The 15,051-nt window shown below is 44.3% G+C and overlaps 1 protein-coding gene across 2 annotated transcripts in view; it reads right to left on the bottom strand.

Annotated features, from left to right (window-relative positions):
• The window catches only part of LOC144935853 (otoferlin-like), a 102,132-nt gene that overhangs the window by 60,062 nt on the left and 27,019 nt on the right, over positions 1 to 15,051 (bottom strand). For both annotated transcript variants that reach the window (XM_078862671.1, XM_078862672.1), the window contains exons 6-11: positions 12,648 to 12,689; positions 8,413 to 8,472; positions 6,654 to 6,748; positions 5,001 to 5,115; positions 2,203 to 2,257; positions 270 to 401 (exon numbers count right to left, since the gene is read on the bottom strand). In XM_078862671.1, the coding sequence (XP_078718797.1) occupies positions 270 to 401; positions 2,203 to 2,257; positions 5,001 to 5,115; positions 6,654 to 6,748; positions 8,413 to 8,472; positions 12,648 to 12,689 (499 nt within the window). The remainder of the gene's footprint in view (positions 1 to 269; positions 402 to 2,202; positions 2,258 to 5,000; positions 5,116 to 6,653; positions 6,749 to 8,412; positions 8,473 to 12,647; positions 12,690 to 15,051) is intronic.

Genomic DNA, 15,051 nt, shown 5'->3' with positions numbered 1-15,051 from the left:
CTCTATATCTCTCATCTCTAGCTCATCTGAATGTATCTTGCTCTTATATATCTAACTTCCATCTCTGCTGAATGCATTCCCATGCCTCGTTTGCCGCTTGTGCGAGAATGCAGGCAAACATTTTCCTCCGCGCATGTCATTTCTCATTCAATAATTACACGCCTGGCTTGCCTCCCAGTGTGGTAACAATAATCTTATCTCGCCTACTGAACAGCCCCCCCCCCAACCTTTCCCCACTGATTTCACGCACGCAGGTCTCCCGCAGTCACCTCATTGTAATAGGGGCAATTGGTGGACTCCTTCATGCTGGTGTACTTCTTCTCCTCCCCGACCTCGACGCACACCACCGGGTCCATGTTGAGACCCATCAGCTGACGAGCCTCGATGATCGTGATGCTCACCTGCAAGGGGCAATGGCATGCGCATTATTCGCAACCAGAAACAAGCCCAGAGTGTTTTCCACCTCAACAACAATTACAACAGCCGTCATTCTCCGCTAAGTGGCGGTGACGTTACCCACAGTGTTTGCTGCAAGGTTTTGGTACACTTTCAAGCCATATATACGAGTGTTGTAGACTCGCAAGCAGGAGCTCGGGGGGTGTTATGGGTTAATTCTATTATTGTAAGGGTTGTTTCTCTGTCCTTTGCCGTTGCTGGAGGGTGGCTGCATTGAACTGCCCAGAAAGCGTCCTTCACGAGTATATTCTACAGAGACCAACCCTTGACATAATTTATATCAATTATTGGAAAATCCGCTCCTTTCTTTCTTCAGCCCAACTCCTTTATCATGCTGCACCACCCATATAGCTGCCTGTATCCAGCAAGACAACAGCTGCTTGGGCATTCTGTGAATGAGCACGTGAGCTACATGACCGAGCCGAATCATCCTCGCCTGCTAGAGTAACTCACTGATGGAACAATGTCCATATCTTTCAATGATCTGTGACCTCACAAAATCTGGTCTGCCGAAATTCTGGATGTATCAGTGGCAACCCAGAACGAAGGAATATTTCAAGCTGGCACAGGTGTTCCTGTAAAGGGGTCCATGCTCTGCAGGCGTAGACAAGATAGGGCATGAGTGTGGTTGAATGAGTGTGAAGCAACAGATCAGGCAGTTTCCATGTGGCGTTGATGAAAAGATAACCCGCCGGCCAAATGATTGGGAGCGAAGCCTACGCTGCGTGCCAAGCTGGTGCTGGCCAAAAATACACTTCCCAAGTTGGAAAATTCCTCATGAAGCCACTCGTAGAGGGTTTACGGGGTGGAGTGTTTTAATAAGTGAGTACCCAGGCAGGTGTTATATTCATTCTGGTGCACTGATATTGAGGCCCCACCTCTTTATGGGGAGCAGAGCCTCCAACTCTTCAGTGAGTAACAGAAATTACCACACCCGGGCATCCACCAGCCTCCCATTGTATCTGTAACTCGATTTAAAGTCTAATACAGCAGCGCAAAAGTTTCTTCAACCACGTGGCAAAATAGCGTAGGAGCCAGAGCTCATCACTGTCACACTCCAAGGTGAAAGGGAAATGGCTCTCCCAGCAACGAAGCTATACCCGGTCCTGTCCAGCATTTTTAAGGTTCTGAATAATTGTGAGCAGAGGGTCAGGGACCCCCGAATGTGCGAAGAACAACCCAACCCTGGCCTATTAATAGTATTGTAGGCCTTGACCAGGTCAATTCAGCAGAGATGTAGGTCCTGGTCATCTCTGCTGTAGCACACAGACAATATGGCGTCAGGTGTACTATTGCCCCTGCCTGAATTCACATTGGAGCTTCACAAGCTTCTCCTTGGCGTGTCTGCCTCATCCTCTCACATGCAGATTTAAGCAGTGTAAGTGCAACGATGTTGCTGTGCCTGGGTAAGGCCACCTCAATATCACAACACGCAACGTTGGCAAATTTTTGCAATCGCTGAACCGACGTTGACCCAATGTTCCATGTTAATTGGGCAGCCTAAATATAATACTGGCTGCTCACACATCTAAGCCATTGCCTACACATGCATTTTCCTGTTGAGCTCTATCGGATGACATCAGTCATTATTAAGAAGGCTTTGGTCGTGTATGCACATAATTTAACTACAGTATGTGGGGCTAGGCTGCTCTACAATGGATCCTATCACATTCTAAATTCCGTGTGTGTCCTGTATCATTACAAGTACAATTTACCTGTGCCATACAAATCACACAATTCAGTTACCTGATAATCTTGTGGTCTCCCAGATGTGGGTTCCATCTTGGCATCTGGTTTTGCCCTGAACAATGTAAAGTAAACCAATTCAACTCTTAAACTGCTTGTTTCTTGCACAATATATTACGAGCCTTTGATGCACATAAGCAGTGATAAACAGCCTGTCGGTGAAGGTGAAACCACACATGTTCCCCAGTGGCGCACAACACTGCATTACCCAATAAACAGTCATCGTATTGACTTTAAACATGCATTCACGGGAGATGTTTAAATGGCACTCATAACAGCGGTGAGAATATTTCTGAGGTTCTATTGATGGCTGGCTGTATTCATGCTTGCATGAGAGCACTGTACACATCTAACCGTGCAGGTAGGCTTGGTGCAAGAGTCCAACTTCATTCTTCTTAAGAATTATGGAAGAAATTGCCTTAAGTTTGGCTGAGCTTAGTCCATTTACACTGAAACCATAATATCCTAGGGTTTCAGTGTAAATGGACAAAGCTCGGCCAATTATTATAGTAATGACTTAGGCTAACTGGAGAAACGTGTAACCACCAGCAGATAAATAAAAACAATGATTGCGAAGGTACTTCTGCCTTAAATTATAATTACAGTGTTATGTATGTATGTTGAATTTCTTTCGCACCGTACGTGGCCAACCGTTCTAATCTGAGGTGCGGGGGAAGGACAACAAACTTATCACAAAAAGCAGTTCTAAGGAAATTAGTTTTAAATCTAGATTAAATTATTACACTCCGTAACGTCAACAGGCCGTTGCGCACATCTCTTTCATGAATGGAAAATTAAAGACAAGCCACAGTAGTGTGATTGTGGCATTGTAACCTGAACTATGAGCCAACTCATAGAGATGCATAGATATACAGAGACTCATACAGACCCATATAAACACAAACAGGCTCATTGAGACCCATAAAGGCACATAACATAAACATGTATCCTTCGATTAATGAACGTTCGGTTTAGGAAATTTCTCATTCACGCAAATGACATTTTATTGACACTTTGCGATTAACGAAATAAAATTTCTGCGGGAAGGAAATTTCATACGGCATGCACCATGAGATCATCAAACAAGAATTGACTCGGGGGCCTGCATCATCCATCGGCGACAGCGTCACGGTGTTCCTGCAGTGCAACAGCAACGCCTCCACATCGCCGCTCCAGTCATTCCAACATGCAGCAGATCTTTTGGTGTGTTCTCTCAAAAGGTGAATTATTTTTGTTTTAAATGAATTATTATTCAATCGTTTTAATATTGATGTTCTTTATTATTAGGTTTGCATTGTGAAAAGGGATATAGGTGTATATTTCTAGGCTATGAGTAGAGTTTGAATGACTGGCCGAAACACATCCCTCATGTTTAGTATTACATTAATCGTAAAAGCCGTTGCGATTTAAGAAATTTTGTTTTGACGCGTGTTTTTTTCGAACGCATCCCTTTTGTAAATCGAGGGATGCCTGTGCATTGAATACATGCCACAGCGGTGCGATTGTGGCCATGAAACCCAAACTATGGACCACGTTGTACGCCACTGCAGTCCATACTCCTTCAATGGAGGAACGGGACTTCAGCATACACTACAAGAAATATTATCCTGAAGCCCTCTCATCATGGCTAGTCGACCTCGACATTGGACATTCAGCTTTTGAACACATCATGCGACAGAATAGATTTGCACTCCGAACTAAAAACGTGGGGCGGCAACTGGGAGGAAAAGAAAGCTCGCTGAAACTATGGCGATTTTCAACTCATCGCTGCCCACTGTTTTTGCGAAGTGCTTTGTACGCATAAACTAAAATGGACATTTATTCAAAATGCTGATAGTCTACTATCTCTCTGGTCATATTCTTTCCTGGGTGTGGAAACAGCAACAGGCAATTTTTGCCACCATTTGCTATCAAATCCTCAGCAGTGGGCAGTTCGGGCACTGCCGAGGATATGCACATTGTTAATTTTTTTTTGCAAATGTCAACGCTACAAATAATGATCGGCGAAGCATTCAACAGATGGGGGGCTGGCGCTCTAATTTGATAAAATATGGACTGTGACAGAATCACCGATCGTGGAGATATTAGCCATGGGCAGATCTCTCTGATCGCTGATTTCGTCTGCTGTCCGATGTTATCGTAAAACAGCCAGAGGTGCAAATATAGGTGGGGGGGGGGGGGTTTGCAGCGTTATGCGACACATAGGGTCCTAGTCGGCCACAAGGGGACCCAGAATCAACAGATAAACAAGTAACAACATGTTAAAATGTATTAGATAAAAAAAAACATTCATAAAAAATTACCTGCGGTCTACCATGGACCAACCCCGATTAAAGCATCTGGCTATCATATCAATAGAACAGCAGAAAGCTTCACGATCCACGCCCTTTGAGGAAATGTCAGACCGATGGGCCGACATGAAAGCAAGACGCACGATAACTTAAATGTGAGTATTGTACCTCTAAATCTTTTGTAATAAATCCTGTTACTGTGAGACCGTCTTCCTCTAAACCCAATACACGGTGCAACTAAAATTACATATATAGTTATAGCCTGCATTGCATTGCATACAGGTAAACAATCGGTAATTTCAGAAAAAAAGACAGAGAAAGGAGGGGGATCTTGCATAGCCCCAATTGCAATAGGTAGTTGCACCCCTGATTACAGCGCTGGGCCTTGATCACGATGCAAGGTGGGGGAGGGGGGGGGGGTCCTTCAGGGTCCAAAGAAGTGTGGGCAGCCCTCCCCATGCCCGTGTGACTGGCGCCCTCGCCCCCCCATATCGGGCCGCGTCTCACCGTTTGTTCGACACATTGGTGGTGACGGCAGTGATGGAGGCCATTGACATAGTATCGAAATCTTTCCCCCTTCCAGACTTGGGCCTGTGGTCGGTGTCTATGACAGCAGGTTCATCTGTTGGGTCAGTTTGTACACGTGTTAGTTCACACCAGCTACATGCATATATCGTATATATACACACACAACATGATGAAGAAATACAAATAGGTTTTACCCCATGGATAGATAACACATAACCAGATGAGGGCTCATTGAGACAGGTTTATTTTGTAAGAGACTAAGTGCAGTAAATTTTCCAGGACTCTTATTTAAAACTTGGGGGTACAATTAAAATGCAACAATAATATTAACGCATTAATTTCACCCCCCCCCCCCAACTTAGATTATGAAGGCTGGTCTATTAGATTATAGATGCCTTAAGCAAGATGGAAGAGTTATACATCCATTAATTAGGATGCAACATGAAAGGAATAACACACTTCAGTGTATCATAACAATACGATCACAAAAAACCAACGTGCATAATAAACGGATCAACATTCTCTCAGAAAATCTTGATTCTCTTTGTTTGTAATGCTGTATTGCATACAGCGGGGAGCTATGAGGAAACCATGCCAATGGGCGGAGAATTGAAACTCTTAACAGACGAAGATAATTATTCGTCAGAGTTTTTTTTTGGGTTAGATCACGTAAATATAATTGCGTCGTTAAACCCCGCCACAATCCGACACGGCAAATTAGTGAGGGTTGTCAGGTAAACTAAACGTGCCCATTCGTTACTAGTTCAGCACTCACCAGTGTGTTTGAGAATGAACCCACAACATTTATCATTCTAGAGACGAAGGTAAACCTCGTGCTGTACTGCCCCCTGCAGGAATTTAAATGCCCAGCAGAAAATATCGGGTACATATCAAGTCTTACACCCCCCACCACCCCACAAATTACCTACAAATCACTGGCTTCTACATATTCGCCACCACTTTGCGGTCTCAATTTGTATTTAATCAACTAGACGAGTCCAGTAGTCCCTGGTCGGGTGGCACAGTTGGCAGAACGCCTGGCTTGCAGTCAAGCCAACAGAGCCTGAACACCACTTTGCGGGAAGTCAAAGAGTGGTTGTTCTATGGTTATACAGCTCCTATGTCCACCAATGATGAGTTCCTTCCACAGTTGAGAAGGAGCACACTGCAGCTTATTTTTCAACTCCTGTCATATTAAACTTAGAAATGAGTTAAACTGACATTGTAAATATAAAACTAAAAAGCAGTGGCTTATATTTACGACGAGAAAACAAACAAAAGAATTACGTGAAATGACACTTGCAACATAATTTCTTCATAAAGGCACTGCCAATTCCCATTTACACTCTCATTGAAGCAACATTACTGAATAGTTCACCAGCAATGACAGTGCCTCATCATTGCTGATGACAGTATCTCATTATTGCTGATGACAGCGCCTCATCATCGCTGATGACAGCACCTCATGATTGCTGATGACAGCTCCTCAGCATTGCTGTACAGTGGCGTTGCACCCGAGCGAGCGGAATTGTGGCTGAGAGCGCTTCATTTTACCTGCTCCGAGCCACAGAGCGCTGGAAAAGAAAGTCGCGTATCGAGTTCGGCTATCAATCCGCCTGCGACGTCTCTTACCACTTGAGTTCTTGTTTCCCGCGGATGAGTTCTGGTCCTTTGGAGACTTTGTTTTGACCAGCTTTATTCCAGAAAAGACTGATTTGACGCCAGCCCTGAATACAAACCGTTGCGATATGATTGTTCACTTTTAAAAATATAAAATCCTTAACAAGCCATGTAATCGATTGCTAAAGGCAGGAGTACGAAAGACGAGTCAAAGGTTTCTACTGTTAACATTTGTACTTCACATAAAACACAACTACTTTATCTTGATGTGGTTTGATCTATTAGACAATGAATTGGAAATGTTAAATTGAAAATAAAATCACATGAATCTAGAACGTATTATATTAGTGTCTGCAAAACTCTCTCGACGCGCACGAACAAACGGGCATGCACAACGCGATTTCCAAAGCACACACGACGAGTTATTCAAAAAATACAATGACAGTGCCGCAAATAGTTACCTGCGTAAGTAATCCCCTGCAAATTAACATATACGCCCTGGAGGATGGCCTTCAAAACGCCGCTTCTCACTGCGATTGTGCAGCAAATGAAAGGTAAAAGCGGTGGCGGGCGTGCGGGCGTGCGTGCATACGATTGCGTGGGCATCAGTCTTTAGCCAGCCCTGCACTGAAACTCAAGCTGGAGTGCTGAACAGTCCGGGACATTTGACACCACCGCAAAGCCAGCACCGGTGAGCCTGACAACCACTGTTTTATTCTGACATATAGTTCACCAAAGCATGCTTGACTTTGTTATTTAATTCAAAGGGGGCCGCAGCGCGTGCGTGCGTCTAATTTTGTTTTATTCATCAAACAGCCCAATAAGTGTAATGCATGCGAATAGTTAACGTGACTCGGCCGAGTGCCGGCGCTCCTGCAGGAGCAGTGGCGTCGGCCCGCCACGAGAAGAGGGGGCTGGCGAGAGCGGGCGGCCGGCAAGGTGGGAGTCGGCGGTGTGGAGGTGGAAGTGGGGGTGGTCGGGGGGGTAACATTTCCTTCATGTTTTAATGAGTGCGGCTGCAACGTGAAACGCGGCAAAATTTCAACGGGGCACAGTCCCGGAGCAGTGGAGCGGGCGACAGACAAAAAAAATCCCCCAAAAGATTGAGTCCCCGGGCAGCATTGTTTCCCCTGACAGGCGCGGGTGACACTGAAAGGATGCGGCGCTGGCCCCGTTCGAGTTGCGATGAATTATTTACGGATGAGGGGGGGGGGGCTCTTATCAACGAGGCCACTTGACAAGCTGGGGGGCTAGCGACCTGCGACGTTCGTGGGAGGAGCATAACGCCGGCACGACGGCTACGTTAGCTAGCTATCATTGGGCAAACTGTTCATTGCAAATATAAAATACGTGGGTTTTTTTTTAAACAAAAATATATTATCACGGCAGTAAAAATAAATATGATTCAATGTAAACTGATCATTGCTTTGTCATCCTTTGAAAGCATTGGTTGTCAATTTAAGCTAAAAGCAAAACAAAATTGTTGCAATAATCTAATTTTATTTCAGTGTCTCATGTAACATTGGCTGCTCAAGTTAAACATATTGGCATGTAGAACTCCTGTCACCTTGTTTACCAGGATCACAAGACTTACATAAAGGCTTAAGTGTGCATGTTATTTATACAAAATGAAGCTCTTACAATTGCGATTTAAGGAATTGCGAACGTGCAGCGGCGTGCACCTTTACAAGCAGCAAAACGCGCACGCCTCGTACACACACACACACAAACAAAACAAAAACAACTGAACGCACGCGTCTGCTGAACGTACTTGTCTGGCTTTCCTCCTTTGTCTTTCGCATCCTTGGCCTTCGCACCTTCGGTTCCCTTGCTGCAGCCAAAGGGTTAAAGACAAACTGATTGCTGCAAACAAAGCCACGAGTCAAGTGGGTCCATTGACCGACGCAGTGACCCTGGGCAGCACGGTAACAGAAGGTGCGCTCACTTGTGGCGGACTGCGCACACAGAGAGGTGACCAGCAGAAGCCTATATAGGTCTCATCGTGCCATCTGCCCCCCCACCCCACCACAATGTTCAGTTTAGTGCTCACGTCAGGTACGCATCTTTTTAGAGATGGCAATATTCAAGCGACCGCTTCACACATGCACGTATGTAGCAGGTGCTTTTGTGTTGCAGTCATTGGAAAGGAGTGAACGTGCTGTGAAGACAGCCCAGCGGAAAAAAACTATTAAAGTAAAGTATTAAAATTATTCACACCATCATATAAGATAATAAAACAAAATCTAATCCAAGGCAAGTTTACACAAAATATCCACACACACACATAAAAAACACCTTAAACATTTGAAACGCAGTACCGTACTTTGCCACAGTAAGTTACTATCAAAAGATAAGTTGTATTTTGTTTATCCTTTGAATTCAAACACCCCGAGGCACCAAATATTCCTAACCCAGCCCGACTGGCTAAAATGCTCAATATTTGGAAGCAGTCATATAATTACTCTACTTGACCCTACACAAAAGGATAAATACATTGCCCTGAAACGATGTCTCGATGACAGTAGACATCGATAGCAATTTACCATATGTCCATCGTACACCTGACTCTTAAACTGAAGTTAGTTTTCAAAATGCTAAGAATTGGACTCAGCAAAATTTGAAATTCCCCGAGACTGTACATGCTTTCGTAATATTTAGGTCACCAAGGGTATGGTTAAAAGTTAGAAGTGTAGCAAATTTCCGCAGGGCTATCCTGTATTCTATCCTGAAAATACCAACTCATTCATGTGCACAGTGAAATGCTGCCGGCTAACATTATGGCCCATGGCAATATAACTTTCGTGCGACCGCGGCTTCTTTGAGATCTCTCCTGAAGGCCACGGACATCTCGGCTGTTGTGAACCGTGCCAACGCTTTAATTGACTTCATCTCGACATGGATGCCCGATGTCCCCAAGGCACATAGGGACAAAGCCGAGATGAGGTTGGAACTCAAGTTTCAAGTTGCATTTATTTGGTGAGCCATGCGGCTCTTGACTCGTGAACTCTGAACTCAGTAATTCTTTGGAATAAGTTGGCTACCACTGGAGGCAGCTCTAGAAGATATCTGTTGTACTCTGCCATATTGACCAGACGTGTTGGAAGAGGTGTGCATTCTCCACGCTTTACCCCACCCCCACAAAATCTGCCAATGGACTAACCCATTATATTGATTGGTGAACAGACGCAAAATTAGGTTAAAAAAACCTTGGCCCATTCTTAAACTGCCTCACCGACAGACTGAATCGAATCATATGTGCGGCAATCTGGCAACCGTTTTTCGAGGTTTTTACAAGACGGACGGATCACACAAAGTCAATTCGGTTATGGTAGGCGTAGCTCAGGGGTTGGCAACCTGCAGCTCCAGAGCCGCATGCGGCTCTTTAAGGACTGCTTCGTGACGTTATTTATTATGAACCGTCTCGTATTCAGATGCATTGCGGCTCTTGAAATATTGTGTTTCTTTCCGAATTCTGAAAAAAAGCTTTTCTTGTTATTTTGGTTGCCGACCCCTGGCATGCCACAGCCAGTCAGATTCGCGCACGCCGTGTCGTTTGTACGTCCCCCCCTGCCAATTTCACTCCTATCATTCCATAGCAAACGACTGCTGGTTCCTGACTTCTGGAACCGGTAAATTAAAAAACAACGGTTACCAGATTGCCGGTAGTTTAACAACCCCAGTATTTACACACATGCACGCGCTGTGCCTCATGTGTTTACATCTGACCCGGACGTGTATACTAGAGTTCCAACAACCAACCCACTCGACTGCCCGGTAGCTGACAGACCACATGGATAAACTTACGAGTGTGTTATCGTTTCAATTACGGAGAATACATTATCTTCCATAATTTTGCATAATCTCCCCTATTTCGAAAGCCTATGAACTCTATTTTTGTCGTCCCAATGTAAACGTATATAACGTAGCCTTGAGGCTTGGGAGATTAATTAAGTTATCCAGGTCAGTGTCTCCATGCTGCAGTGGGTATCAGGGTGGAACTTTTCTTGGAAGAGTAAAACAGAACAAAAAAGGTGAACTCTTTTGTTTTACTGAAATTGTTATAGGTTTTGCCCCATTGCCAGGTGTCGTCCCTGATGACAACATTTCCCTGCACCTCCGTGTATCACGGTTGGTTACGTACGGTGCAAACAAAGTTAAACATATACAGTGAGGGAAAAAAGTATTTGATCCCCTGCTGATTTTGTACGTTTGCCCATTGACAAATAAATGATCAGTGTATATTTTTAATGGTAGGTTTATTTGAACAGTAAGAGACAGGATAACAACAACAAAATCTATAAAAACGCATGTCAAAAATGTTATAAATTGATTTACATTTTAATGAGGGAAATAAGTATTTGACCCCCTCTCAATCAGAAAGATTTCTGGCTCCCAGGTGTCTTTCATACAGGTAACGAGCTGAGATTAGGAGCACACTCTTAAAAGGAGTGCTCCTAATCTCAGCTTGTTACCTGTATAAAAGACACCTGTTCACAGAAGCAATCAATCAATCAGATTCCAAACTCTCCACCATGGCCAAGACCAAAGAGCTCTCCAAGGATGTCAGGGACAAGATTGTAGACCTACACAAGGCTGGAATGGGCTACAAGACCATCGCCAAGCAGCTTGGTGAGAAGGTGACAACAGTTGGTGCGATTATTCGCAAATGGAAGAAACACAAAAGAACTGTCAATCTCCCTCGGCCTGGGGCTCCATGCAAGATCTCACCTCGTGGAGTTGCAATGATCATGAGAACGGTAAGGAATCAGCCCAGAACTACACGAGAGGATCTTGTCAATGATCTCAAGGCAGCTGGGACCATAGTCACCAATAAATCAGTTGGTAACACACTACACCGTGAAGGACTGAAATTCTGCAGCACCCGCAAGGTCCCCCTGCTCAAGAAAGCACATATACATGCCCGTCTGAAGTTTGCCAATGAACATCTGAATGATTCAGAGGACAACTGGGTGAAAGTGTTGTGGTCAGATGAGACCAAAATGGAGCTCTTTGGCATCAACTCAACTTGCCGTGTTTGGAGAATGAGGAATGCTGCCTATAACCCCAAAAACACCATCCCCACCGTCAAACATGGAGGTGGAAACATTATGCTTTGGGGGTGTTTTTCTGCGAAGGAGACAGGACAACTTCACCGCATCAAAGGGACGATGGACGGGGCCATGTACCGTCAAATCTTGGGTGAGAACCTCCTTCCCTCAGCCAGGGCATTGAAAATGGGTCGTGGATGGGTATTCCAGCATGACAATGACCCAAAACACACGGCCAAGGCAACAAAGGAGTGGCTCAAGAAGAAGCACATTAAGGTCCTGGAGTGGCCTAGCCAGTCTCCAGACCTTAATCCCATAGGAAATCTGTGGAGGGAGCTGATGGTTGCCAAACGTCAGCCTCGAAACCTTGATGACTTGGAGAAAATCTGCATAAATGAGTGGGACAAAATCCCTCCTGAGATGTGTGCAAACCTGGTGGCCAACTACAAGAAACGTCTGACCTCTGTGATTGCCAACAAGGGTTTTGCCACCAAGTACTAAATCATGTTTTGCAGAGGGGTCAAATACTTATTTCCCTCATTAAAATGCAAATCAATTTATAAAATTTTTGACATGCGTTTTTCTGGATTTTGTTGTTGGTATTCTGTCTCTCACTGTTCAAATAAACCTACCATTAAAATTATAGATTGATAATTTCTTTGTCAGTCGGCAAACGTACAAAATCAGCAGGGGATAAAATACGTTTTTCCCTCACTGCAAACACACAACATTCTGGCTAAGAACTGTTGGGGTAATTCATCGTTTGTTTTTTAATCTAAGGTTTTTGTTGCAAGGTTGAAACGTTTTTTTAAAATGCAGCGCTTTGCATCCATTACCTTCTTTCGCACCGTACATAACCAACCATGCTAATTAAGAGGGGTTTTGTTCCCCCATTCCTGCAGCGCTGCATCAAGGCTCACAAAGCACACAGCTCAGGTCAATAAGGAGGAGGTGGTACCTGAAGCCCTTGATGGCGGAGCGCTTGCCCTGCTTAGATTTACTGTGGTGGGTGGGCGGGGAGGGATGAGATCAGGCACAGGGCAAGGTCATCAGCATCACCAGAGTCAGGACCGCAGCCACACGGCACACACCAACACCGCGACGCATTCAAGCAAACGCAACGATGCGGCCTGGGCTTTGTTAGAACTGTGCGTGATGACAGCCAACACCAAATACCATTTGCCTGTCGCGTTATTAACCTGACTGAAGAATTCGAGTGTAGAACAACGGGACGGCACATTTATATACGTGTAAAATTATTTTGAATTTGCTGTCATCTCAAATCATTAAACAATAAAGTTATGGTTATGATATCGAAACAACTTATAATTATTGAAGCTTTTTAGTGTAAAGAACAAGATTATACTGTATATGTAGTAGCTAGTCAATGTGTATGTTTATTCATGCCAATATGACTCACACTGTATATATCTATCGTTAATTTTAATCATAATTACATTAAATTAGACGAAAAAAATATATTCCTATTGTGGAAAAACATGTTTAATAGTTATTTTAATCCACGACAAATTTATAAGAAATACTTTAATAATTATCTGTACGGCCCTTTGCTAAGGTAGGCATTTAGTGATTTATCGAAGACCCTTGTCTCAATGATACGGAAAACACCGGTCGTACAGTTCTCCTGTGAACATTGTTTTATATATACACTAATATATACATTCCCGAAAATGCACAGCTAAAACACACACTTGTAGTGAAGTATAAACTATTGTTCCCTGGTATGATCTGGTACACATGCTATAGTTGTCCAGCATGTATTGGTTTTCATAAAAGTAATGTATTAAGCTAATATAGATGACTATAGCATAATATAAAACAAATTATAATCATTGTTTGTTATTTTTCTTTTACCAGGTAAGGCCCACTGAGCTGTGTAGCTCTTTTCCAGAAGCGACCTGGCCACAAATCATAGCTCAACAAAGTGGCTTGTCACGTGGACATTTATAGCAGCCAAATAATCTAAAGGCATGTTTCTAAATGTGGAGAGAAAAACTGCAGGACCCCGAGAAAAATCCATGCGACCGCAGGGAGAACATGCAAACTCCAAATATACAGGTGTGAGGGTCGGGAATGAACCCACGACCTCCTGCATACCAGGCAAGGTAGTTAACATCTCACCACCGTGGTGCCCCTTGTAATTTCCCAAAAATTACACTGAGGTGATTTTAAAAGGTCATGGTGTAACGGTGCTAAGTTGCTGATGGGGCAATGCGACCACTAAGAATGTAAGAAATGGATGTATTGGTAGTACACTGATGCAGCATAACACCGCGATCTTCACGAAACAGTCTAAAATCAACATTTGAACCGAACTTCGTCTTCTGACTGCTTTGACATCACGAGAACTGATTTTGATGCAAGATTTTCTGACCGGGGTTGCGAATCGCGGGAAAATAAATAATCACTGAGAAAAATTTCATTTTTTAATACCGCGCACCGTCCGTGTACCACCAATACGTTCCTACACTGCTGCCCCCCCCCCCCCCCCCATATGCGCAAAACGACTTGTTAGCCTTAACACACAGCTCATTCAATCGAGCAGCATCAGACTTCGCATGCTTGTTATAACAATGCGGATGTGTTACGAACCCCCAGTACCGTATTCTCCAAATTTATACACATTTTCAGAGAAAAAAAAATACGCAGCTCAAAGTTGTGGCCGCTGTCAATAAATGTATGCAAGTCTGGTGGCACACACACACACAGCTACCACGTTATACGCAGCACCCCCAACTTTTTCTTTAAAATAAGGGGGGGGGGGTGCATCTTATAATCCGGGGAGAAGGGTCATTATAAAACTATCATTTTACCAGGTAAGGCCCACTGACCTATAGAGTTCTTTTTCAGAAGCGACCTGGCCACAAATTATAGCTCAAAGAAGTGGCTTATCACGTGTACATTTATAGCAGCCAAATACTCTAAACGCGTGTTCATTCCAATTGTGGAGGGAGAAACCGGAGGACCCGGAGAAAAATCCACGTGACCATGGAGAGAGAGACGCAAACTCCAAATATACAGCAGACGTCAGGGTCGGGATCGAACCCATGACCTCCTTACTCCATTACCTCCTGTTAACATCTCGCCGTGGCGCCCATAAGTAGCACGGCCAATCACGAGGCCACGCGTTCACCTGTCCCTGAACTCGTGCGAGGGAGGAAGATCGCTGTTGTCTCATGGACGTATGCTTGGCGCCACCTAGTGGCGCCACTCAGTGTTGCCACGCTCACAATGCTCAAGCCTCCCCCCCCCTAACGGAGAAACGCAGTTTGTATTTGTCCAACTTGTTTCCCAGATGTACCATCGATCAGTGTGTTACCGATGTCACTTACTCGAGTTGA

This window comes from Lampetra fluviatilis, chromosome 14, assembly GCF_964198595.1.
Source record: "Lampetra fluviatilis chromosome 14, kcLamFluv1.1, whole genome shotgun sequence".
Classification (NCBI taxonomy): Eukaryota; Metazoa; Chordata; class Hyperoartia; order Petromyzontiformes; family Petromyzontidae; genus Lampetra; species Lampetra fluviatilis.
The sequence above is the reverse complement of the archived record's forward strand: the minus strand, read 5'-3'. Positions and strand labels throughout refer to the sequence as shown.